This window comes from Sinocyclocheilus grahami, unplaced genomic scaffold (assembly GCF_001515645.1).
Source record: "Sinocyclocheilus grahami isolate Dianchi unplaced genomic scaffold, SAMN03320097.WGS_v1.1 scaffold1722.1, whole genome shotgun sequence".
NCBI lineage: Eukaryota > Metazoa > Chordata > Actinopteri > Cypriniformes > Cyprinidae > Sinocyclocheilus > Sinocyclocheilus grahami.
In genome coordinates this window covers 124426-148488 of record NW_015506901.1, presented here as the reverse complement: position 1 = coordinate 148488, position 24063 = coordinate 124426, and the positions used below count along the sequence as shown (strand labels likewise).

Below are 24063 nucleotides of genomic sequence, written 5' to 3'. Positions count from 1 at the left end.
TCATTCATTGATCTGCTAACCGCTATGTTATGCTCACGTGTTCTGATAATAATAGCTTTCTAGGACTAAACATTATTTGGATAATATTTTGGATAAAAAAAAAAGTTAAATATCTTAACCCTACTATTAGACCTACCTGGAAAAACTAAAAAGCAATTTATTTAATTCGAAGGCCTGTTGTTATTTTTTATTTGTGCTATCATTATTAATTTCTTTATTTGTTCTTATTTTATTACTGACTGCATACTTGTCATTTTTTATTCAATTCAAAGTTTGAAATCAAGCTATCTCGTGCTACTGCACCAAAATTACCCTACTGTAAAATAAAAAAAAACACTGAGTGAGCAAAAATATGTGAGATAGCTAGATATAATGGTAATTAAATAATGTTTACGTATGTATAAAAGCCTACATTAAAATCTGTCATATAAATTGGTCTCTTCATTAGAAATTAGCCTACTGATTGCCACCATTGATGGACAAAATGTTTTAATAATATAAAAAAATATCCGTATGACATTATATTCTGCAGTTCTTCCATGTTGTACCGAATATCTGTACTTTTCAAATTATCATATCGAAGTTAGAAATTCAAATATTGTGACAAAATTTATTTTGTAGGGTGCTACAAGTTTGTTAAAATTTCCAAATGGTGCCGCGACTAAAAAAAGGGTAGGAAACACTGCTCTAAACAATGTAAAGACATGGAAAAAACTAACTTTTTTCTCGGGTCTTAAGAGGTTATTAATGAGTGATTTCTCTATTTCAGATAGAGCCCAGGCAGTTTTAAGTGTTTCTCCACAGAAGTGGTTGACTGAAGGAGATCCAGTGACTCTGATCTGTGAGGTTTACGGCTCCTCTACAGGCTGGACATTCAGCTGGTTCTCTGTAAATGCTTCATCAGGTAAGATATAATGTGCTTCATGGCTTAACATCTGAATTAACTGGTTTTATGAAAGTCAGATATACTGTTTAATATGTCTGAATCCAAGCATTACAGACCAGGTATGTGGGGCATACTGTATGCCTAAATTCCCTAAACTCCCACGGGTTTCGAGCAGTGAGACCCACCATAGATGCTCAGTCGTGCATCATCACTCACTCTTCTGCAAAATCATAAGGTGTCATTGTTTGGTTCATGTATCTGCATGTACTGGAGACAGATAGGTAATGTAGGTCTCAGTGGTACATGACTTAGTCCAGGTATAAAAATCCTGAATGCATTGGGTTACACCAACAAAAGAAATTGATAAGGGTCAAATCAGATGCTCTTGTTTTACAGACATAAGCAGTCGTTATAAGCTGCTCTCAGACAGCAGCAGAGGAGCTGGAGGAAACTACACTGTCAGTTCTGTTGCTCTAAATCACACAGGAGTTTATGTGTGCAGAGCAGAGAGAGGAAAACCAGTCTATAAAACAACCTACAGCAAAACACAGCCAGTATGGGTCACTGGTGAGTTCACAGAATCAGTGTGCATGAGACAATGATTGATGCATCTGGTGTCACATAAGGAATCAAAATTTCCCTTGGTGTTTTGAGAACTTGATGTACTATGAAAATACAATGTAAGTTTCAAAATTCCTCTGTATTTCACAATATCTTTCTTCACAAAAATTCTTTGAAAGATGGTCATTGAAAACTGAAGCATCACTGTTTATGGAACACAAATGTTATTAATATTATAAGTTAACCTGAAGGAAAACAATGAAATAAGCCTAATTAAAATGTTCAACCTATTTAAACCTCTTTTTATGCTTTTTATTATTTGATAATTATTTTATTATCATTTATTTAAAAACATTCATCAGGTGTTTCTCCTCCAGTCTCTCTGATCATCAGTCCCAGCAGAACTCAACACTTCCCATCTGTCTCTCTCTCTCTGAGCTGTAAAGGCCAGAGTAACTCTGATAGATGGAGAGTGAGAAGATACACAGGGAGTTGGCGGCTGCAAGATTGTTCATCATTACGCCGGGCATCACAAACAGGATCTACATGTACAATCAACTCCACCATCACATCAGACACAGGAGTGTACTGGTGTCAGTCTGAATCTGGAGAGAACTATCATCCTATTAATATCACTGTACACTGTGAGTCTGTGCTTCTGTATTTATTTCACTGGCAGTTTACACATCAATGCATAAAGCAGGTTAATTAAACAAGAACAGAAAGCTTAAGTGGTAAAAAAAAAAAAAACACTCACTGGGCAGGCAGTACAAAAAAATCTAGTTTTGTCATCAAATATAAAAATCATAAAACAAATATAACAAAAAGTTATAATGTTCATATAATCTAACTCTTTACAATCGGCTCATGTTTTCTCTGTTCTGTAGTTGGTGTGATTCTGGAGAGTCCTGTTCATCCTGTGACAGAAGGAGATACTCTGACTCTACGCTGTTTATATCAACATTCAACCCCACTAAACCTCAGAGCTGATTTCTATAAAGATGGATCACTCATCCAGAATCAAACTACAGAGATGATCATCTCTACTGTCTCAAAGTCACATGAGGGTTTCTACTACTGCAAACACCCAGAGAGAGGAGAGTCACCCAAGAGCTGGATCTCAGTCAGAGGTGAGAATTAGAAATATAAAAACTATTGAAATGTGCCTGTATCATTTACAGCACTAATCTGAATGTAAAATATATGTATCTCAGCTTCCTCAGCCTCAAGGTCTGATGGTCTCAATCCTGTGATAATTGGAGTGACTGCAGGACTGATCGTAACGTTTTTGATCATTGTCGTCTTGGTCCTGCTGTGGCACTACAGAAACAACAAAGGTTCATCATTTGCCATATTAAAATTCAATGATACATTTGCTTACACTAACTCTGATCCTAAACCTTGTGAGCTGCCGTCCTACTTCAGTCTAAGCTGGTTATCTGGTCTCAGCTGGTCTTCCAACCTAGTAAAGCTGGTGTGTTGGCTAGTTTCAGTAGATTTCCAGGTATTTTCATCTGGTTAGGCTGAGAACTTATGTATTGAAATGAACTGTGTCGAGTCCATTTTGTCCACTGATGCACATGTAAAGCACTCCAAATTAGTTATTTATCAATTTCCATTTCTGTTAGGATTTCTGTCTTGATTGCAGCCTATGAGGAGAGCAGGCAGCAAGGCAGCAAGGCAGCAAGGCAGCTTACTATGTTTTAGAACAGAACCATAATGTTATAAATAAATAAATAAATAAATAAAAAACATGTCACTAAAGCACTTTCATTCTCAAACATGTATGCATGAACAGGATTAAAAGGAGGTTTTCCTCAAAACACATACATAATCATTTTATGTTATCTTAGGTGTAAGATCTCAGTCTCGCTCTAGTGTCAGTCAACAGCAGAACAGCAGTCAGACATCAGAGCAGAACCAGAGTGACGCGGGAAACAACACACTGCTGTCTGGTCAGTCTTTACCTGTTAACCATAAATACATACATTTAAATCTTTACAAGCTGAGATGAAAGACACTTAAGAATAACTTTTAACAGGACTGATGTCACAACTAAATACTATTTCACTTCTCTAAAGTTTAACATGATATTTGTGTGCCTGACATATATGTTTCAGTTAGATGTCATTTGGGTTTATTTTGTTATCAAAAATTTAACTACAAAATATATTTTGTTTTCAGTCATTTTAAAAAGTTTAAATGAAATATTTTGTCTAATGCTTTATTTTATTTATGTAGTGTTAACTCATAAGATGAATGGCAAAAATTATATATATATTATGGAAAATTATTTAATGTATTACAGGATCTGCTCATATTTATGACTGTATTGATGCAACGATTAAGAAAAAAGACACAAGCACAGGTAACTAATGATGTCATTTAAAGTGTTTTTAAACTGAAATAGTAGTTATTTTCTAAAGATATTATAAACTGAATCAATGTTTTTAATCACTGTATATTTACAGAGGAATACAGTGTCTTATTACTTTCTTTATTTTTCATTTTAAGACAGCGTAAGTGGACCTGAACTCACCTATGTTGAGATTGAACTCAAATCTACAAAGAAACTGAAGAAAAAGAAAGACAACAAAGGTAAACAGAAACAAAAAGCTCTGTTCTTATGATTTTACAATTGTATTCATAATGCTTTGATTTTGATTTATTTCTTAAATAACTCTAAAAAGTTACAAAAAACATGGCAGTATTTTCCTAAACACCTGTGTATAGTTGTGCATTGTGAATCTCACATGATCCATAAGTTCATTTTGAGTTAATTTGGTTTAACATGTAATCATTTTAAAATAAAAGAATTATACATATTATATTTTGGCATCTTCTAGGGAACAGCATTGAGCGTTATGACAACGTTTACTCTAAACAGAAGTTAGAAACAGATCAAGGTGAGTGTCAAACTAAATAAATTCAGTCATAGTTCCCTTTCATGGGAACTTCGAACTGCGTCCTCTAGGGGTCGCTATGGGGAACGCCTCGTCGTGACTCGTATCTGAAGCATACATTGAAAAACCACCAACTCGTTGGCCGGCGACAGCCATGACGTCACTACCGGTGCGACTACAGTATAAATCGGTGCCGGGAGCTACACATCGTTCACTTCTTCGTCTGAAGCTTGCGTCCGCAGCATGGCAAGAAACCTAGAGGACGCAGTTCGAAGTTCCCATGAAAGGGAACGTCTCGGGTTACTTATGTAACCATGGTTCCCTGAGTAGGGAACGAGACACTGCGTCCTCTAGGTTTCTTGCCATGCTGCGGACGCAAGCTTCAGACGAAGAAGTGAACGATGTGTAGCTCCCGGCACCGATTTATACTGTAGTCGCACCGGTAGTGACGTCATGGCTGTCGCCGGCCAACGAGTTGGTGGTTTTTCAATGTATGCTTCAGATACGAGTCACGACGAGGCGTTCCCCATAGCGACCCCTAGAGGACGCAGTTCGAAGTTCCCATGAAAGGGAACGTCTCGGGTTACTTATGTAACCATGGTTCCCTGAGTAGGGAACGAGACACTGCGTCCTCTAGGTTTCTTGCCATGCTGCGGACGCAAGCTTCAGACGAAGAAGTGAACGATGTGTAGCTCCCGGCACCGATTTATACTGTAGTCGCACCGGTAGTGACGTCATGGCTGTCGCCGGCCAACGAGTTGGTGGTTTTTCAATGTATGCTTCAGATACGAGTCACGACGAGGCGTTCCCCATAGCGACCCCTAGAGGACGCAGTTCGAAGTTCCCATGAAAGGGAACGTCTCGGGTTACTTATGTAACCATGGTTCCCTGAGTAGGGAACGAGACACTGCGTCCTCTAGGTTTCTTGCCATGCTGCGGACGCAAGCTTCAGACGAAGAAGTGAACGATGTGTAGCTCCCGGCACCGATTTATACTGTAGTCGCACCGGTAGTGACGTCATGGCTGTCGCCGGCCAACGAGTTGGTGGTTTTTCAATGTATGCTTCAGATACGAGTCACGACGAGGCGTTCCCCATAGCGACCCCTAGAGGACGCAGTTCGAAGTTCCCATGAAAGGGAACGTCTCGGGTTACTTATGTAACCATGGTTCCCTGAGTAGGGAACGAGACACTGCGTCCTCTAGGTTTCTTGCCATGCTGCGGACGCAAGCTTCAGACGAAGAAGTGAACGATGTGTAGCTCCCGGCACCGATTTATACTGTAGTCGCACCGGTAGTGACGTCATGGCTGTCGCCGGCCAACGAGTTGGTGGTTTTTCAATGTATGCTTCAGATACGAGTCACGACGAGGCGTTCCCCATAGCGACCCCTAGAGGACGCAGTTCGAAGTTCCCATGAAAGGGAACGTCTCGGGTTACTTATGTAACCATGGTTCCCTGAGTAGGGAACGAGACACTGCGTCCTCTAGGTTTCTTGCCATGCTGCGGACGCAAGCTTCAGACGAAGAAGTGAACGATGTGTAGCTCCCGGCACCGATTTATACTGTAGTCGCACCGGTAGTGACGTCATGGCTGTCGCCGGCCAACGAGTTGGTGGTTTTTCAATGTATGCTTCAGATACGAGTCACGACGAGGCGTTCCCCATAGCGACCCCTAGAGGACGCAGTTCGAAGTTCCCATGAAAGGGAACGTCTCGGGTTACTTATGTAACCATGGTTCCCTGAGTAGGGAACGAGACACTGCGTCCTCTAGGTTTCTTGCCATGCTGCGGACGCAAGCTTCAGACGAAGAAGTGAACGATGTGTAGCTCCCGGCACCGATTTATACTGTAGTCGCACCGGTAGTGACGTCATGGCTGTCGCCGGCCAACGAGTTGGTGGTTTTTCAATGTATGCTTCAGATACGAGTCACGACGAGGCGTTCCCCATAGCGACCCCTAGAGGACGCAGTTCGAAGTTCCCATGAAAGGGAACGTCTCGGGTTACTTATGTAACCATGGTTCCCTGAGTAGGGAACGAGACACTGCGTCCTCTAGGTTTCTTGCCATGCTGCGGACGCAAGCTTCAGACGAAGAAGTGAACGATGTGTAGCTCCCGGCACCGATTTATACTGTAGTCGCACCGGTAGTGACGTCATGGCTGTCGCCGGCCAACGAGTTGGTGGTTTTTCAATGTATGCTTCAGATACGAGTCACGACGAGGCGTTCCCCATAGCGACCCCTAGAGGACGCAGTTCGAAGTTCCCATGAAAGGGAACGTCTCGGGTTACTTATGTAACCATGGTTCCCTGAGTAGGGAACGAGACACTGCGTCCTCTAGGTTTCTTGCCATGCTGCGGACGCAAGCTTCAGACGAAGAAGTGAACGATGTGTAGCTCCCGGCACCGATTTATACTGTAGTCGCACCGGTAGTGACGTCATGGCTGTCGCCGGCCAACGAGTTGGTGGTTTTTCAATGTATGCTTCAGATACGAGTCACGACGAGGCGTTCCCCATAGCGACCCCTAGAGGACGCAGTTCGAAGTTCCCATGAAAGGGAACGTCTCGGGTTACTTATGTAACCATGGTTCCCTGAGTAGGGAACGAGACACTGCGTCCTCTAGGTTTCTTGCCATGCTGCGGACGCAAGCTTCAGACGAAGAAGTGAACGATGTGTAGCTCCCGGCACCGATTTATACTGTAGTCGCACCGGTAGTGACGTCATGGCTGTCGCCGGCCAACGAGTTGGTGGTTTTTCAATGTATGCTTCAGATACGAGTCACGACGAGGCGTTCCCCATAGCGACCCCTAGAGGACGCAGTTCGAAGTTCCCATGAAAGGGAACGTCTCGGGTTACTTATGTAACCATGGTTCCCTGAGTAGGGAACGAGACACTGCGTCCTCTAGGTTTCTTGCCATGCTGCGGACGCAAGCTTCAGACGAAGAAGTGAACGATGTGTAGCTCCCGGCACCGATTTATACTGTAGTCGCACCGGTAGTGACGTCATGGCTGTCGCCGGCCAACGAGTTGGTGGTTTTTCAATGTATGCTTCAGATACGAGTCACGACGAGGCGTTCCCCATAGCGACCCCTAGAGGACGCAGTTCGAAGTTCCCATGAAAGGGAACGTCTCGGGTTACTTATGTAACCATGGTTCCCTGAGTAGGGAACGAGACACTGCGTCCTCTAGGTTTCTTGCCATGCTGCGGACGCAAGCTTCAGACGAAGAAGTGAACGATGTGTAGCTCCCGGCACCGATTTATACTGTAGTCGCACCGGTAGTGACGTCATGGCTGTCGCCGGCCAACGAGTTGGTGGTTTTTCAATGTATGCTTCAGATACGAGTCACGACGAGGCGTTCCCCATAGCGACCCCTAGAGGACGCAGTTCGAAGTTCCCATGAAAGGGAACGTCTCGGGTTACTTATGTAACCATGGTTCCCTGAGTAGGGAACGAGACACTGCGTCCTCTAGGTTTCTTGCCATGCTGCGGACGCAAGCTTCAGACGAAGAAGTGAACGATGTGTAGCTCCCGGCACCGATTTATACTGTAGTCGCACCGGTAGTGACGTCATGGCTGTCGCCGGCCAACGAGTTGGTGGTTTTTCAATGTATGCTTCAGATACGAGTCACGACGAGGCGTTCCCCATAGCGACCCCTAGAGGACGCAGTGTCTCGTTCCCTACTCAGGGAACCATGGTTACATAAGTAACCCGAGACGTTCACCTACAAGCATCATTGAGAAGAATGAAATTAAATACTGCATATAAAAATGTGCGTTTTGAATTCATTTCTATATTTTCAGGTGCTGGATCTAGTGATGTGACGTATGCTCAGATTAAATAAATGCTCAGATGAGAAACTGTCAATCCCAGGATTCTGATGAGTTTAGGTTGAGAAGGAGGGAAGAATGAACAGGATCATCAATGCTTTATCATCTTTGTGATACTGAGCAACTGATGGCAATAGATTTATCAGCCTTCATGTGCCTCTGAGACTATGCTTGCTGATCTCTGAAAAGCAATGAGCTGATTATAGGAAACAGGAAAGATTATCATTTAGTTCTGCACAGTGTGTTGTCTTATTGTAAAAAGCCACTGAAAATAGGGCCCAATGTACTGTGTTAATATGAATTTTATGCATTGTTTTTTTCACAGGGGTTTCACAGGTGTATATATGTTATATATTGCAGTTTGGATGCTTTTGTTGCAATTAGACTGCTGGTTTAGACTGTACATTAGCTTTGGGCATTCGGAAACAAAACTTGCATCTTTACAACTGTAATCATTTGTTTGTATACATGATTTATGAGCTGTCTGTGGAGTAAATTTTGTTTTTACATGAAATATTATTATTATTGGTATTATTTGCTTAACTGTACTAAAGAGTGCTCTTTAGACTCTCTCTGAGTGCTTCAGTTTGCTTCAGTATGCTTGAGTTTTTGATGAGCTGAGAGATAACAGGAATTCTCTTTAGTGTGTGTGTGTGTGTGTGTGTGTGTGTGTGTGTGTGTGTGTGTGTTGCACAGCTATCTTTGTGAGGGCTGGTTTGAGTTTTAGACCATCGGAGTGAGGACAGTATTGTAAAGTGAGGACATTTTGGCCGGTCCTCACTTTCTGAGAGCCTTTTAAAAGCCTGTTTGAGGTTCAAGACTTGGTTTTAGGGATCAGTTTATAGGTGGGTAAAGGATAGGTTTAGGGTAAGGGTGTGGGTGAGGCATTTAGTTCTGATGGGTAGGTTTAGGGTAAGGAGCTAGAGATTGCATTGTGTCAATGTATGTCCTCACAAAGATAGCTATACTGAGTTGTGTGTGTGTGTGTGTGTGTGTGTGTGTGTGTGTGCGCGCAAGACAAGTGTGAGACAAGAAATGCTATACCTAGCTTCTTAGAAGATGATTTGAATTAAATACTTAGAAACGCATCTAGGGGGGACATAGTTGGACACCTTAAATGGACACATATCTTGAGTATACATTATGATTGGATGAGATAAAAACATCCTGTTTTGATTTGGGTGTAAATATTGAGTTAAGGTATTTTATCTTTGTCGCAAATCCACAGCTAACACTGAATGGCTGTATGAATGAATACTTTTTCTTGCAAGAAAATACATCTTCAAAAGACTTTTCTCATACCTTTATTGAAATATTGACACTGTCCTAAAAAAAAATGTTGATAGCTGTGAGGTTCAGGTAATGACATTCATCATGAGCGTTTAAAAATATGTGACCCTGGACCACAAAACCAGTCATAAGTTGCATGGGTATATTTGTAGCAATAGCCAACACTACATTGTATGAGTCAAAATTATCGATACGTGATCTGTGAAAATGAAAATAAAACACTTATGACATTTTACATGGAGACTGCTGAGGGCATTAAGAATAGGACTGCAATTCTTTTCCCCTGAAAAAAATCTTCAAGAACTAAAGAAGTTAAGGAGACAGATTCATTGTGAAACCAGAAACAGAATCATTGAGTTCCATAACTCTCATCCCTTGTCTTGGTATATGAATATTAAACAGTGTTCACAAATACAAATATATCAGCACCAAACTCAGCATCTATTTCAGGTCAGTGTCATCAATCAGTGATGGAGGAGCAGCAGTTATTCATTAGTTTCTGCTGCTTCCATCATTCAATAAACACACCAGAATATTACTTATTGTCATAATGCCAAATCTAAGCTTATCAATTTGATAAAATATGATTCATGACAACATCTGTGTAGAAAACCTGTATGTTAGTGTGACATTTTCTGTAAACATGTTACAAGATTATCAACATTATCAAAATATTTTCTGTAACACATGAGGGACATTTGCATGTCTTTAATCTGTCATGATGTTCCTAAAGATCTGACTGCAGGTTTCAGGAAGTCTTGAGGCTTTAACACAGTCTGTGTCTTTAACCGTCTGTCATCATTCAGTCAGTATGGCGCTCAGTCAACTTCCTCTTGTGCTCTGTGAGTATTTTTTTCTCTCTATGTATTTCAGTTGATAATAATTGCTATTATATGATGTAAATGATCAAGTGTTTAGTGTTCCTTGATTTATGTCTTTTATTGTTGCTCTGAGTTTCAAATCCAGCTCCAGGTTATATGAGTGAAAGATGAGTTTGAGAGAGGAAGTGTGCAGTTAGTGCTGTTAGTGAAAGAGAAATGCACTCTGTTGTGTTGTATATTTGTGTGTTTGTTCAGTCATTCAGGTGTTTGCTGTTTAATGGTGTTTGTTGAATCAGTTCTGTTGGTTTGTTTTACAGTTTACTGTCCCTTATGCCTTAGTAAATGTTCTCTAGTATGCAGTTAGTAAAAGCATATTTTTATCAGACTGTTTGCTTCAAGTTGCTGCTTTGATGATGAAATCTATAAGACATCAAACAAATGTTTCAGTGTTTATCTGAACACACATACATGTAGTCCCACAACAATATCTTAATGTGAGTTACTTCTTATAACAGTCACTGTTTTCAGGTTTTTACAGAAATACTCATTCAGTTGCCACTACATCTAGAAAAACAAACTGAGCTGAGAAACATTTGAGAGTAAAATTATGGCATTCCTTTAAACTTTTATGTCTAAAGTATAAAGGAAAGTTGGATCAATTCCATATTCACACTGTGATGAGTTTTTTCTCTTTGTGTTTTAGTGCTGATTTCACACATCCACTCTGGACACACTAAAGGTGAGAGAATTTGACTTATATACTTAATAACATATGGGTGATGTCTCACTAACAGTTACAAACCAGATGAGAAAATAAACAATTTGGTTATAAACACACCTTTTTTAACAAGTTTTATAAATGAGTCATGTGTTGTGAACTTTTTGATGTGTCAAAGTGGTAGTTGTGTACTGTAGTCTGTCAATGGAGGGACAGACATCTCTCAGATTTCATAAAGAATATTTTCATTTGTGTTCTGAAGATGAACAAAAGTCTTATGGATTTGGAACAGCATGAGAGTGAGAGTGTAACCCTTTTAAAGTTGTCTGTTAACTCTTAGCATTGTGCTGAGTGAATGTTGACCTCACTTGTCCCTGTAACTGCTGCTAGCAGATGTGTTTCTTGCCTGTATTTCTCATCTGTGAAATCAAAGATCTCTAACAATTTACCATTAGCAGTGAGCAAATACATAGCAAGTACTTTTCCTTACATAATGTGCAAATGATTTCATAAGATACAAGTGACCACACCGCCCAACAGCTACAGAGAACAACACTTCAGTCTTACCTTATTTAGCATGAATGTTTTACAATCAGGCAACGGTGTTCATACAGTAAAAGCAGCACATTATTTTTATTGTAAATAGTTGTTGTTGTTGTTGTACAGAAACACCAAAACCCAAAGCGACCATTAAACCTGCTCAACATGTATTCAGAGGAGACACAGTCACTCTCAGATGTGACATTGATGGTGAAGGAGTCACTAGCTGGCAGTACAGCTGGTATAAAGACGGTTCATTCTACAGTTCCAGTGAACTACAGGAACACACATTCGGGTCTGTTACTGAGTCTGATGCAGGTAAATACTCCTGTTATGGAGCAGAGAGAGGAGGATCACGCAGCTTACAACACAGTTATGCAGTTACACTGACAGTATCAGGTGAGTTTGACCACCTCTTCATACACACGTTTAACATGTTATTAATGAGTGATTTCTCTATTTCAGATAGACCCCAGACAGTTTTAAAGGGGTCATATGATGCTGCTAAAAAGAACATTATTTTGTGTATTTGGTTCAAAAAACACATTTTCCACATACTGTACATTATTGTTTCTCCTCTGCCCGCCTTTCTGAAACGCATACATTTTTACAAAGTTCATCGGTGAAAAAGCGAGGTGTGCTGTGATTGGTCAGCTATCCAGTGCATTGTGATTGGCCGAATACCTCAAGCATGAGACGGAAATGTTACGTCCCTCACCATATTTGTTACGGGGCTGACGAGACGTGAGACGTGCGGATCCATATGCAAAGCTTTATTGAGCAGAGAGGTCAGAAACACAGGCAGGGTCAAACAGTGGCAAACAGGTATATGGCGGGCAAGACACAAGAATAGTCCTAGGGCTAGCGTAGGTCGATGAACGGCAAACAGAATCAGAAGGGACAAGACTAAAGGGAGAAATCCAGGAAACCAGGCGAAGATCAGGAACCGAGAAAACAGGTAAGGCAAGACTAAGCTAGGCTAGGACGCTAACGAGGGCTCTGTAGAGTAGCTATCAAAGATAGGCGCTAAACAATACTCGGCAGAGGGAAGGGATCAGAGTGAGTGTTAAATAGTGAGGGAGTGATATGAAACAGCTGGGTGCAATCAGTGTTGTGTGCAATTAGTGAACCAGCTGTGTGCAATCAGTGCTGTGAATGATGGGATATGTAGTCCGGGATGATATGCAACAGTGTGAGTGCGAGAGTCAATGAAAATGGGAAGGGTGACCTCTGATGGTTAGCCGACGGAAGTTCATGGACCGGATTCATGACAATATTGTGATGATGCCCTGTCAGGCCGTAGCGATGATTCAAAAACATGAAACCCTATTATAAATGGGGCATTCGTTGCATTCAGTGGGGACATAATTATGGATTATAATGACTTATACTGTCTTTTTATGCGTTGCGTTGCATCGCGCCACGTAAACATAAAACCATGTCTGCATTTGTGATCGGAGAAATGACAAACAACAAGCCCTACTCTACACTGCCCAAAAAACTTGCTTTAAATATATAAAATATAAAAACTCTTTAAATATAAAAAACCGTACTTACAGTCTTTGAGTCAGAACAGCCGGTATTGTAGTCTACGCTCCCAGGATCAGGAAACAGTCCTCCATAAGATGTGCTGTACACATTTGAATATTTGGGTTGAAGTGTTCTGGAACAGTGTTGTAAATACAACTTAACCACTGATTTCTAGTCGTGTCCATTATTGGAAGGCCGAACAAAGTAGTTTCACTTTCACAATGAAACAGCGTGACACACGGTGGCCTACAGTGAGCAGAGGCTGGGGGCTAGCGTGAAGAAAGGCGGGAGGGCTAGAGTGAGCAGAGGCAGCGGGCTTGAGAACGGCGCGGCCGGCGATTTCGATGAAGGAGTGTCCGGAAGGACATGTGACGACTCCGGGCTGGACTCCGCTTCGTCCACGGTGAAAGCCGATCTGGTGATCCACAGCGCAAAGTTGTAGTATTTCCTCAGCAACCAGCACTGATCAGCTTCAGGCAAGGCGAAGCAGATATCATCCTCTTTTGGAAGGCCAAACAAAGTAGTTTCGCTTTCACAACGAAGCACACAGCATCTTTACGACATGACGGTGGCAACAACAAAACTACAGCGAGAATAAAAGTTACGCCTTCTTTCTTTGCGTGAACATTTGGGCGGCGTTATGCAAATCTTCCCACATAGCGACGTAGATATGTGGGGGCGTGTTAGAACGAGCCGTTTTAGGTAGGCGTGGCTGACTCTTAACTTTTATAAAGAATATCTCTTTGGATTTGAGACTTTAGTCTTTGCAACTTTACAGATCTTCTTTATGCACCAAGAGCTTGTAACACTCCAAAGAGAAAGGAAAAATTTAAATCGCATCATATGACCCCTTTAAGTGGTTCTCCACAGGGGTTGAACAAGTTTAAGATTTAAAAATTAAGATTCTGATACTAAATACTAAACTCTAAACTCTCTAAATACTAAACTCTCAATCATAAATTACTGTATATAATAATATATAATAATAATCCAGAATACAATAATAATACAATATTATTATACAATTATACAATAATAATACTGTATATATAATCTAACCTGCTATTAACCTAAAGATTGTGGATTTGAAGCCCTCTTAAATTTGCATGTTTTATTTATTATATTATGTACCACATTATTTTTTATTGTGAATTGTTGTTGTTGTTGTACAGAAAGACCAAAACCCAAAGCGACCATTAAACCTGCTCAACATGTATTCAAAGGAGACACAGTCACTCTCAGATGTGACATTGATGGTGAAGGAGTCACTAGTTGGCAGTACAGCTGGTATAAAGACGGTTCATTCTACAGTTCCAGTGAACTACAGGAACACACATTCAGGTCTGTTACAGAGTCTAACGCAGGTAAATACTTCTGTTATGGAGCAGAAAGAGGAGGATCACACAGATCACAACACAGTTATGCAGTTACACTGACAGTATCAGGTGAGTTTGATCATCTCTTCATACACTCACAAGTTTAACATGCTATTAAAGAGTGATTTCTTAACCTTTAGGTGCTGTTTTTGGTCTTTTTGACCACAAATGACGTTTGCTGAAATAAAAATAAAAAAATGTACCCTTTATCTAAATGGCATGAGACTTTGTACGGTTGACAACACTTGGTAGCTTTACAAATAAAAAAATAAACTGGATTGATATCTTGCTGTATGTTAGTATGGGGGAAAAAAGTCACACTCAGGATGTTTGAGGTCTCTGGAGAACCCACACTGAAATGAATGGGGAAATCGATACTTTTTCTTTTTAATTTGTCAAATAAAATCACTAAATCCACCACAATACAGACCACAAAATACATGAAAATTAAAGTGGCAACCCCTCCAAGCGTTCACAATGCAGAACGATTACGCTCGCAGCCTCGCGCACACTTCTCTTCTCAAAGTGGTTGAAAAGTGTTCTGATTTTTAGGGGTCAAGCACCAAACGTGTAGTGAATTTTCATTTGCTTATAACTTTGAACCCTTTGGTCTAAAAACAAGCCTTCTCTTGATCTTGGAATGAAGATATTTACAATTTCTGTAATATTGATTATAAGACATTGTAAAATATATTGCTGTTTTTGTTTCACCACCTCTTGGTCAGAAATGATTATTTTTATTTGTATCTCTACTTAGCCATTTAGAATTTTATCGTAAACTGCTGTACCCACAAAACACTTTGTTGAATGCTGTGTCTCCCTGACTGCTGGCATTGCTGATGTGACATGGTGGGTTGAGCTCTGGGCTGCTAACCTAAAGGTTGTGGTTTTGAACCATTCCTAGCATGGTCTAGTTGCAAAAGCCTTTGTTCTCCTTTTACTCTTTGCATCGTTCTGAGTGAATGTCGACCTCACTTGTTCCTATAATTGTTTGCAGCTTCATTTATTTAATTGTCTATGAAATTAAAATGCACTTTATAAGATTTATCAGGGTTTCTGTGGGCCTTAAAAGGTGATAAAAGTCTTAATTCAGTCTTCCACAAATCAAAGCCTTAAAAGGTCTTAAATTGGAGAAGAGAGTCTTAAATTCATGAAGTCATGGCATTAAATGTTGTATGCCCTGCAAAAAAAAAAAGAATATCTTGTTTTCCAATAAAAACATGTAAACATCCTTAAATCAAGATATATTTACTTGAGATGTAAAATAAAGATATGAAGTCTTCTTTTCTAAGAAACTTAATAAAACTAAGTACTTGTATGGGATCTTTTTTTCATAATATAACATAAAATTAAGCAATATCATGAGCAAGAGAGCTATTTTTGCGAATATGAGCATGACTGCAAAACGTGATATTGAGTTTATACATACCTTCAACAAACAAGTTAATATTAAATGACAAAATTAAACTAAGAATTAAATTAAATTAAAAATAGTTCCAAACAAATCCATAACATAATGTGTGTGTGTTTCTGAGCAACACACAGCAGTGATTTATTACTGAATGTATCAGCTGCTTTGAACTTTGAATAAATTGCTCTGTGAGTTACTCATTAAGGGATTTGCCACCGCCAAGCCTACTGGCAGTTTTAGTTTGAAATTCATACTCATTTTATTTTTTTCATCATATTTTTAACATTTTTGTGCCACCTCTGCAGTGCAAAGATGAATTCTGTTTTTAGTGATTTAATTTGACAGGTAACAGTTCTATATTGTCTTCTTATTCTAATTGAATTTATTGATTCAATATTAAATTTTTAAAGGCAGTAAATGTGGATCTTTCAGATGAATTTCAGGAGTGCTAGTTTGGTCTTAGTCTTGTCTTGGTCTCAACCCCTCAATGTTACGTTTGGTCTTGTCTTGGTCTCAACACACTCTGATCCTGATCTCGGTTTAGGTGGCCTTAATTTAAGAATCTTTAGACAAACAGGGCAAAAATGAGGAAGAACATCAGTTGTTGGGGTTTTTTTGCAGTGGAAAAAATTCCATAATCTTTATTTTTTTCCATTCAATTTATACCTTAAGTTCTCTTTACTTGCTCCTAAAAAGTCTTAAATAAATTTTCATAAAACCTGCAGAAGCCTTGTGTAGTGTGATTTCCATATGTCACTTCATCTAGACGCCGTCACAGTGAATTCAATAGTGCTCCAATGATGAGATGGTATGATAAGATGGTTTAGTTTATTCACATAAAAAAGGTAATAAACAAAAATAAACAATTAGTGAAATAGCATTATCCAAAACAAACTTATTGTAAACAACGATTTAAACCTTACATCTGCTGGCATCTTCCACAGTTCCTCGTGTCTATTCACTAGGGACACGATATTTAAACAATCTTTCACATGACTAACATTCTTTAGCCAGCAAGTATCACAATATTGACATTAACATATAAATTAAATGACTCATACACCATGTTTACCAATGAGAGAATGAAATCTTCTGCTGAAATATTTTCACGACTTATGCTACTATAATGATTTTATGCTGACAGATATTTCCAAACCAACTCTGACTGTTGAGCCACAGAGTTCATTGTTCACTGGAGACTCAGTTACTCTGAGATGTGAGGTGGATCAGTTATGGGATGGATGGGAGTTTTTCTGGAGTAAAAACTCAAACACTGAATCTACTGAAGCTTCAACTAAAACAATCGATGCAGTGAAAGTCTCTGATGGAGGAGAGTACAGGTGCAGAGCACGAGGAGGAGGACATTACACAGATTACAGTAAACCAGTAACAATGACAATATACGGCAAGTGCATTTCCTTATTTACTTACATATGCACAAATTATTTCATAAGCCTAAATAATTGACTGCAATAGCTATAGAAAACAACACTTTAACCTGATTTAGCATGCATGTTTTGTAGGCTACTCAAGTTTTTATTCTGTAAAAACAGCACATTGTTTTCATTGTAAATTGTTGTCATTGTACAGAAAGACCAAAAGCCAAAGTGAGCATTAAACCTGATCAACATGTATTCGGAGGAGACACAGTCACTCTCAGATGTGACATTGATGGTGAAGGAGTCACTAGCTGGCAGTACAGCTGGTATAAAGACAGTTCAAACAGTGTTTTCAGTGAACTACAGGAACACGCATTCAGTCCTTTTACTGAGTCTGACGCAGGTAAATACTTCTGTTATGGAGCAGAGAGAGGAGGATCACGAACGTCAAACATCAGTGATGCAGTTACACTGACAGTATCAGGTGAGTTTGATCATCTCTTCACATACACACACTCTTTATATGTTATTAAATTATTGATTTCTCTATTTCAGATAGAGCCCAGACAGTTTTAAGTGTTTCTCCACAGAAGTGGTTGACTGAAGGAAATCCAGTGACTCTGATCTGTGAGGTTTACGGCTCCTCTACAGGCTGGACATTCAGCTGGTTCTCTGCAAATGCTTCATCAGGTAAGATATAATGTGCTTCATGTGGTAGCAACTCAATTAACTGGTTTTATTAATTGGTTTTATATGTGCATGTACTGGTGCCAGTGGCGGACTGGCCATCTGGAGCACCAAGAGTTTTCCCGTGGGCCGCTGTACAATGTGGGATGACCCATTGCGTAAATAAATATATATAAAGAGTGAATTATAGTAAATGTACATAGGCCTAGCCTATATCTGTCCATTGGCCCAGACGAATGGCCCGCGTGGCCCACTGGAATCAAACATTCTAATTAATTTAACCCGCTCTGGCTCAGTGTAGCGGCTCAAAAGCACTCGTCAATGTCAAAATGTTTGAAATAGCCAATCACAGTGTAGAAGGCAGGATTTACTGTTCACAGAGCTAAGCTGTGCGGCACTTGAATGCGAGCTGAGGTAAGCAGCTAAATATAACAAGACAATAGCAATATTTAACCGTTTACGATAAAAAAATTTATTAAACGACAGACATTAATTTTCAGGGATTCAAACTACTGGCCTTATCGAATTACTCTGATGTTAATGCCATTTAAGTTATTCGTCACAATGTAGCCTACATAGAAACATTAACGTAGCAGTTTTCAGCAGACATAAGATAAGAGTGAGTATTTGTATATCTATCCAGGCTTTTTTCCGTAATTTCACATGTCTAAGAAAATGTTTCAGAAAACTCAAAAATAGTGAAACTTACACTAGAACATTGTAAATCTGAAGAATTTCATTTTTAATTGCCGGGATTAGGATATATATTATAATAAAAATATGATTTGCTAATTAGATCAGATGCATTATTTTATATACACACTTGCAGTCGAAAGTTTGAAATAATTCAGACTTTATTTTTTTTTTTTAAAGAAGCCTGAATTTATCTGATCAAATACAGTAAAAACACCATTATGAAATATTACTGTTATGGAAGAGGTTTGACAACAGGTTAGTTTTATACAAAACAGTTTATTTGGTCACAGTGACTACTGGTGTTGAGTCCGGAGGAAGTGAGGGTGAGGTAAAGGTCCGTGAGAGAGTGCAGAGGGGAGTAATCCAAGTTTTTTGCTTGATTGAGGCTGGAAGGTATCCGGGGGAAGCACACACCTCAGCAATCCGGGAACTAGGAGATGCAGGCGACACTAGGAGGACCACAGGAGATAAGTAATGCACGAAGTATTCAAAGGTAATCAGTAGCAAAGTCATTGAGTCCTCTACGTGTATACGAGACCGGACAGTGAGGGTGTCTGAGGTGTGTGCTTTTATGCAGGCTGGTAATGAGGTGCTTGATTGGTGACAGGTGCGGGTGCTCAGAACTCAGGTGAGAGGGATCGTTGTGATTGGGTGGTGGCGGAGCCTGGCCGATCTGTTACAATTACATTTAAAAGTGTTTTTTTTTTTTTTAAGGTATTTTACTATGTAATTTATTTCTGTGATCAAAGCTGAATTTGCAGTATACTCCAGTCCTCAGTGCCACATGATCCTTCAGAAATCATTCGAATATGCTGATTTGCTGCTTAATTATTATCAGTTATTATTTGTGATCAATTATTAATAATGATTTTTATTATTATCAGTGCTGAAAAGTTTTTTTTTTAAACTGTGATACTTTAACCTTTTCTGGATTATTTGATGAATACAAAGTTAAAGAACAGCATTTATTTGAAATATAAATAATTTGTGATAAGTATACATCTCTTACTGTCACTTAAATAAATTTAAAGCAACCTTGTTGAATAAAAGTATTAATTTATATATATATATGTTTTAATCTTACCCCAGACTGAATGGTAATGTATCACATTTTCCAAAAAAATATTGGGCAGCACAACTGTTTTCAACATTAATAATAATTAGAAATGTCTCTTGAGTAGCAAATCAGCATATTATAATGATTTCTGAAGGATCATGTGACACTGAAGAGTAATGGAGTAATGTAATGATGCTGAAAATTCAGCTTTAATCACAGAAATCAATTACAGTTTAACAGATATTCACATAGAAAATAGCTATATTAAATTGTAACATTATATATTTCACAATATTACTGTTTACTGTATTTTTCATTATTAAGAATTTTTAGACTCTTTTCCACAATTGGAGCTCTATTCAATAAAATGACAGGAGATGTCAAGCTCCTGCAAAAAGACAAATATAAGACCAATAGAAAGGCACCATGAAAACAGTCCACATTCTGCACTGCATCCCAAGTTTTCAGACCAAAGCAGAACATTATTATATGGACTAGTAAAGTATGCCAATCATTCATTAATGTAAATGATAAGCATTTCAATTAAAAAAGAAAAAAGAAAGCATTTATATTTCTATATTATGTTATATTTTATGTAAGTTAGTGTTGTTAAAAACTCTGTGCTCTGTGCATAATGAGCTGGTGGGTTTATGGTGTGGTGGGTCGCTCTGTGCCAGAAAGTCCAGGGCCACTTTTTAGCCCCAGTCCGCCCCTGAGTGGTGCCCATAACTCCCTTGAGCTTTGATCTGGCCCTGTTTCAGTTAAACTGAATACACTGACTTACCCCAACAAACATAATTTATAAGTGTAAAATCATACAGTAAAAGCTCCTTAAGGTGTAATCTACATTAATTCTCATGTTTTGTAGTCAACAGATATAATTTTCAGCGGCTCTCAGACAGCAGCAGAGGAGCTGGAGGAAACTACACTGTCAGTTCTGTTGCTCTAAATCACACAGGAGTTTATGTGTGCAGAGCAGAGAGAGGAGAACCAGCCTATAAAACAACCTTCAGCAAAACACAGCCAGTATGGGTCACTGGTGAGTTTAAACAGGATCAGTTTGAATGAGACAGTACTGAAACAAGAATGTTTGAGAGTGTGTTGTATGATACAACGAATGATGCATCTAGAGTTATATCAAGAGGAATCAGAGTTTTCTTGGTGTTTTGAGAGCTATGATGTACTATGAAATCACACAGTTTCAGAATTCAAAAATTCCTCTCCAATTCGTAATAGAGGAAATAGTCGTTAAAAACTGAAGCATGACTAGGTTACGGAACACAAATGTTACTAATATTATCATTCATATTATTTTAATTAGGGAACCTGAAGGAAAACAATTAAATAGGCCTAACAAAAAAATGGTTAACCCCTTTAAAAAGGGAGATTTCATGCTTAAATTATATTAAAGGAGTCATATGATGCAATTTCAAATTTTCCTTTCTCTTTGGAGTGTTACAAGCTCTTGGTGCATAAAGAAGATCTGTAAAGTTGCAAAGACTAAAGTCTCAAATCAAAAGAGATATTCTTTATAAAAGTTAAGAGTAAACCTCACCTTCCTAAAACGGCTCGTTCTAACACGCCCCCGCATATTGGCCTTCCAAAAGAGGACGATATTGCTTCGTCATGCCTGGAGCTGATCCGTGCTGGTTGCTGAGGAAATACTTCAACTTCACACTGTGGATCGCCGGATCGGCTTTCACCGTGGACGAAGCGGAGTCTAGCCCAGGGTCATCACATGTGGTTGCCACAGGCATGGCAATATGGTAAGGGACATAACATTTCCGTCACACGCTTGAGGAATTTGGCCAATCACAACGCACTGGATAGCTGGCCAATCAGAGCATACCTCGCTTTTTCAGACCGATGAGCTTTGTAAAAATCGACGTGTTTCAGAAAGGCGGGCCATAGAGGAGAAACAATAATGTACAGTATGTGGAAAATAATGTGTTTTTTGAACCTTAAACCGCATAAACACATTTCATTACACCAAATACACAAAATAATGTTCTTTTTAGCAGCATCATATGACCCCTTTAAAACATTTTCAAAGAGCTGTAATTGTCTACTCAGGTTGTTCTCCTCCAGTCTCTCTGATCATCAGTCCCAGCAGAACTCAACACTTCACATCTGTCTCTCTCTCTCTGAGCTGTGAGGACCAGAGTAACTCTGATAGATGGAGAGTGAGAAGATACACAGAGAGTTGGAGGCTGCTAGAAGATTGTTCATCATCAGTGTGGGGATCACAAACAGGAACATGTACAATCAACTCCACCATCACATCAGACACAGGAGTGTACTGGTGTCAGTCTGAATCTGGAGAGAACTATCATCCTGTTAATATCACTGTACACTGTGAGTCTGTTTATGTATTTATTTATTGTCAATTAAACAAGTGCAGGACACATCAGAGGTAAAAAATTAAAAAAAACACTCAGTGGCAGGCAGTACAAAAAAATCTACTTTTATAATAAAACATAAAACCTTTATTTTTTGTTATAATATTTTTCATATAGTCTTACTATTTGCCAACATCTCATGTTTCCTCTGTTCTGTAGTTGGTGTGATTCTAGAGAGTCCTGTTCATCCTGTGACTGAAGGAGATACTCTGACTCTACGCTGTTTATATCACCATTCAACCCCACTAAACCTCAGAGCTGATTTCTATAAAGATGGATCACTCATCCAGAATCAAACTACAGAGATTATCATCTCTACTGTCTCAAAGTCACATGAGGGTTTTTACTACTGCAAACACCCAGAGAGAGGAGAGTCACCCAAGAGCTGGATCTCAGTCAGAGGTGAGAGTCAATAGAAACTGTGAGCTGATTTATTTCTTCTTATGCTCTCGTTCAGATATAGTACATGATAAAGTGCTTGTGTGTCTCTTTTTCAGTGTCTCATTCAGAATCTCAGATCTCTGTCCTCCACACACTCTGTTCTGTACTGGCAGTTTGTCCATATCTGCTAGTGACTGTCGTGCTGATTTTCAAATGCTGCAGAATGAGAGGGGAAACGCCTGACTGATTTATTAGATGTTATAATAATTCTTTTTAATTTCAATAATCATCATATTTAAGCCAACAAATGAGTCAATATTATCATATCATATATTATGTGGCTATCATCTTTGGCTTACTTACTGAGGGTTTGTTCAGAAACAATGTGTTATTAATATTGAATTGAATCCATCTCTTCCTGTGTATCTTTTTCCCTAAAAATACACAAATTCCTCACTGACTCATACATTTTTTGTTGTCAAATTTATTTCAGTTAATCTAGTTCATACATGATGTTAGTCCATAAAAGCAATAAATAAAGAGAGAAAAAACATGCATGCCAATAAGTAAATGCTGAAAGGATTGTTTTTTTGTGTGTATTTAACAGTTACATGTTGAAGAGAAAGAAGCTTTAATTTAAACTGTTGTGATGGTGAAAAAACGTCATCTTCAGTTTTGAGAGTGACTGCATTTAAATGCAGAAATGAACTCCCTTTCTGATCTCTCTTTCTCTCTCTCTGTGTGTGTGTGTGCGCGCGTTTTTGTGACAAATGAGGACATAAATTTGTATAATGACAAAGGTATGACATAGGTATTACAAGGAGAGGGTGACTTTTCAGGACATTACCCCATGTCCCCACTTTTCAAAACGCTTATAAATCACACAGAATGGAGTGTATTGAAAATCTGAAATAGCACAAAGTTTCCTGTAAGGGGTAGGTTTAGGGGTAGGGTTGGTGTAGGGCAATAGAATATACGGTCTGTACAGTATAAAAACCATTACGCCTATGGGATGTCCCCACTTTTCACAAAAACAAACCTGTGTGTGTGTGTGTGTGTGTGTGTGTGTGAAATACAGGAGTCACCCCTGATTCACGATGACTAACCTTTAGGCATCTCATGGTTGTTGAAGTCAACATGAACCAGAATTACCAGCCCACTTGACTTCCATTGATTTCTTTCTCATTTGATTTTATCCATGATGAACTGACTGTAAAAAGTAGATTACATTTTGGAATAGATAAGAATAAGGGTCCATTTTTTTATGTAATATTGACTTTAACCAGAAAAATGGATGTTAAACTGTTTAACCCAGTGGTTCTCAACTCTGGCCCTCGAGGTCCACTTTCCTGAAGAGTTTATCTCCAGCCCTAATCAAACACACCTGAACAAGCTAATCAAGGTCTTCAGGATTATTAGAAAGTTACTGTCTGGCGAGTTTGGTCAAGGATTAACAGATTTAAACCTGGTTTAACCAATTTGTTTTTTTTATTTTATTTTATTATTTTTAACTAATAAAATATTGGTAATATGGACAAAACCCCTCTGCACATTCCTGAACTTTACTGAGCTTTGCATCACAAGTACATCCACATAAATTTAG

General features: G+C 39.0%; 1 protein-coding gene across 1 annotated transcript in view; it reads left to right on the top strand.

The window, feature by feature from the left end:
- The window catches only part of LOC107572241 (uncharacterized), a 64969-nt gene that overhangs the window by 3944 nt on the left and 36962 nt on the right, over window positions 1-24063 (top strand). Inside the window, exons 3-8 of the mRNA XM_016258669.1 lie at window positions 770-904; window positions 1283-1453; window positions 1810-2091; window positions 2335-2577; window positions 2671-2784; window positions 3301-3402. Coding sequence (XP_016114155.1) covers window positions 770-904; window positions 1283-1453; window positions 1810-2091; window positions 2335-2577; window positions 2671-2784; window positions 3301-3402 — 1047 coding nt within the window. The remainder of the gene's footprint in view (window positions 1-769; window positions 905-1282; window positions 1454-1809; window positions 2092-2334; window positions 2578-2670; window positions 2785-3300; window positions 3403-24063) is intronic.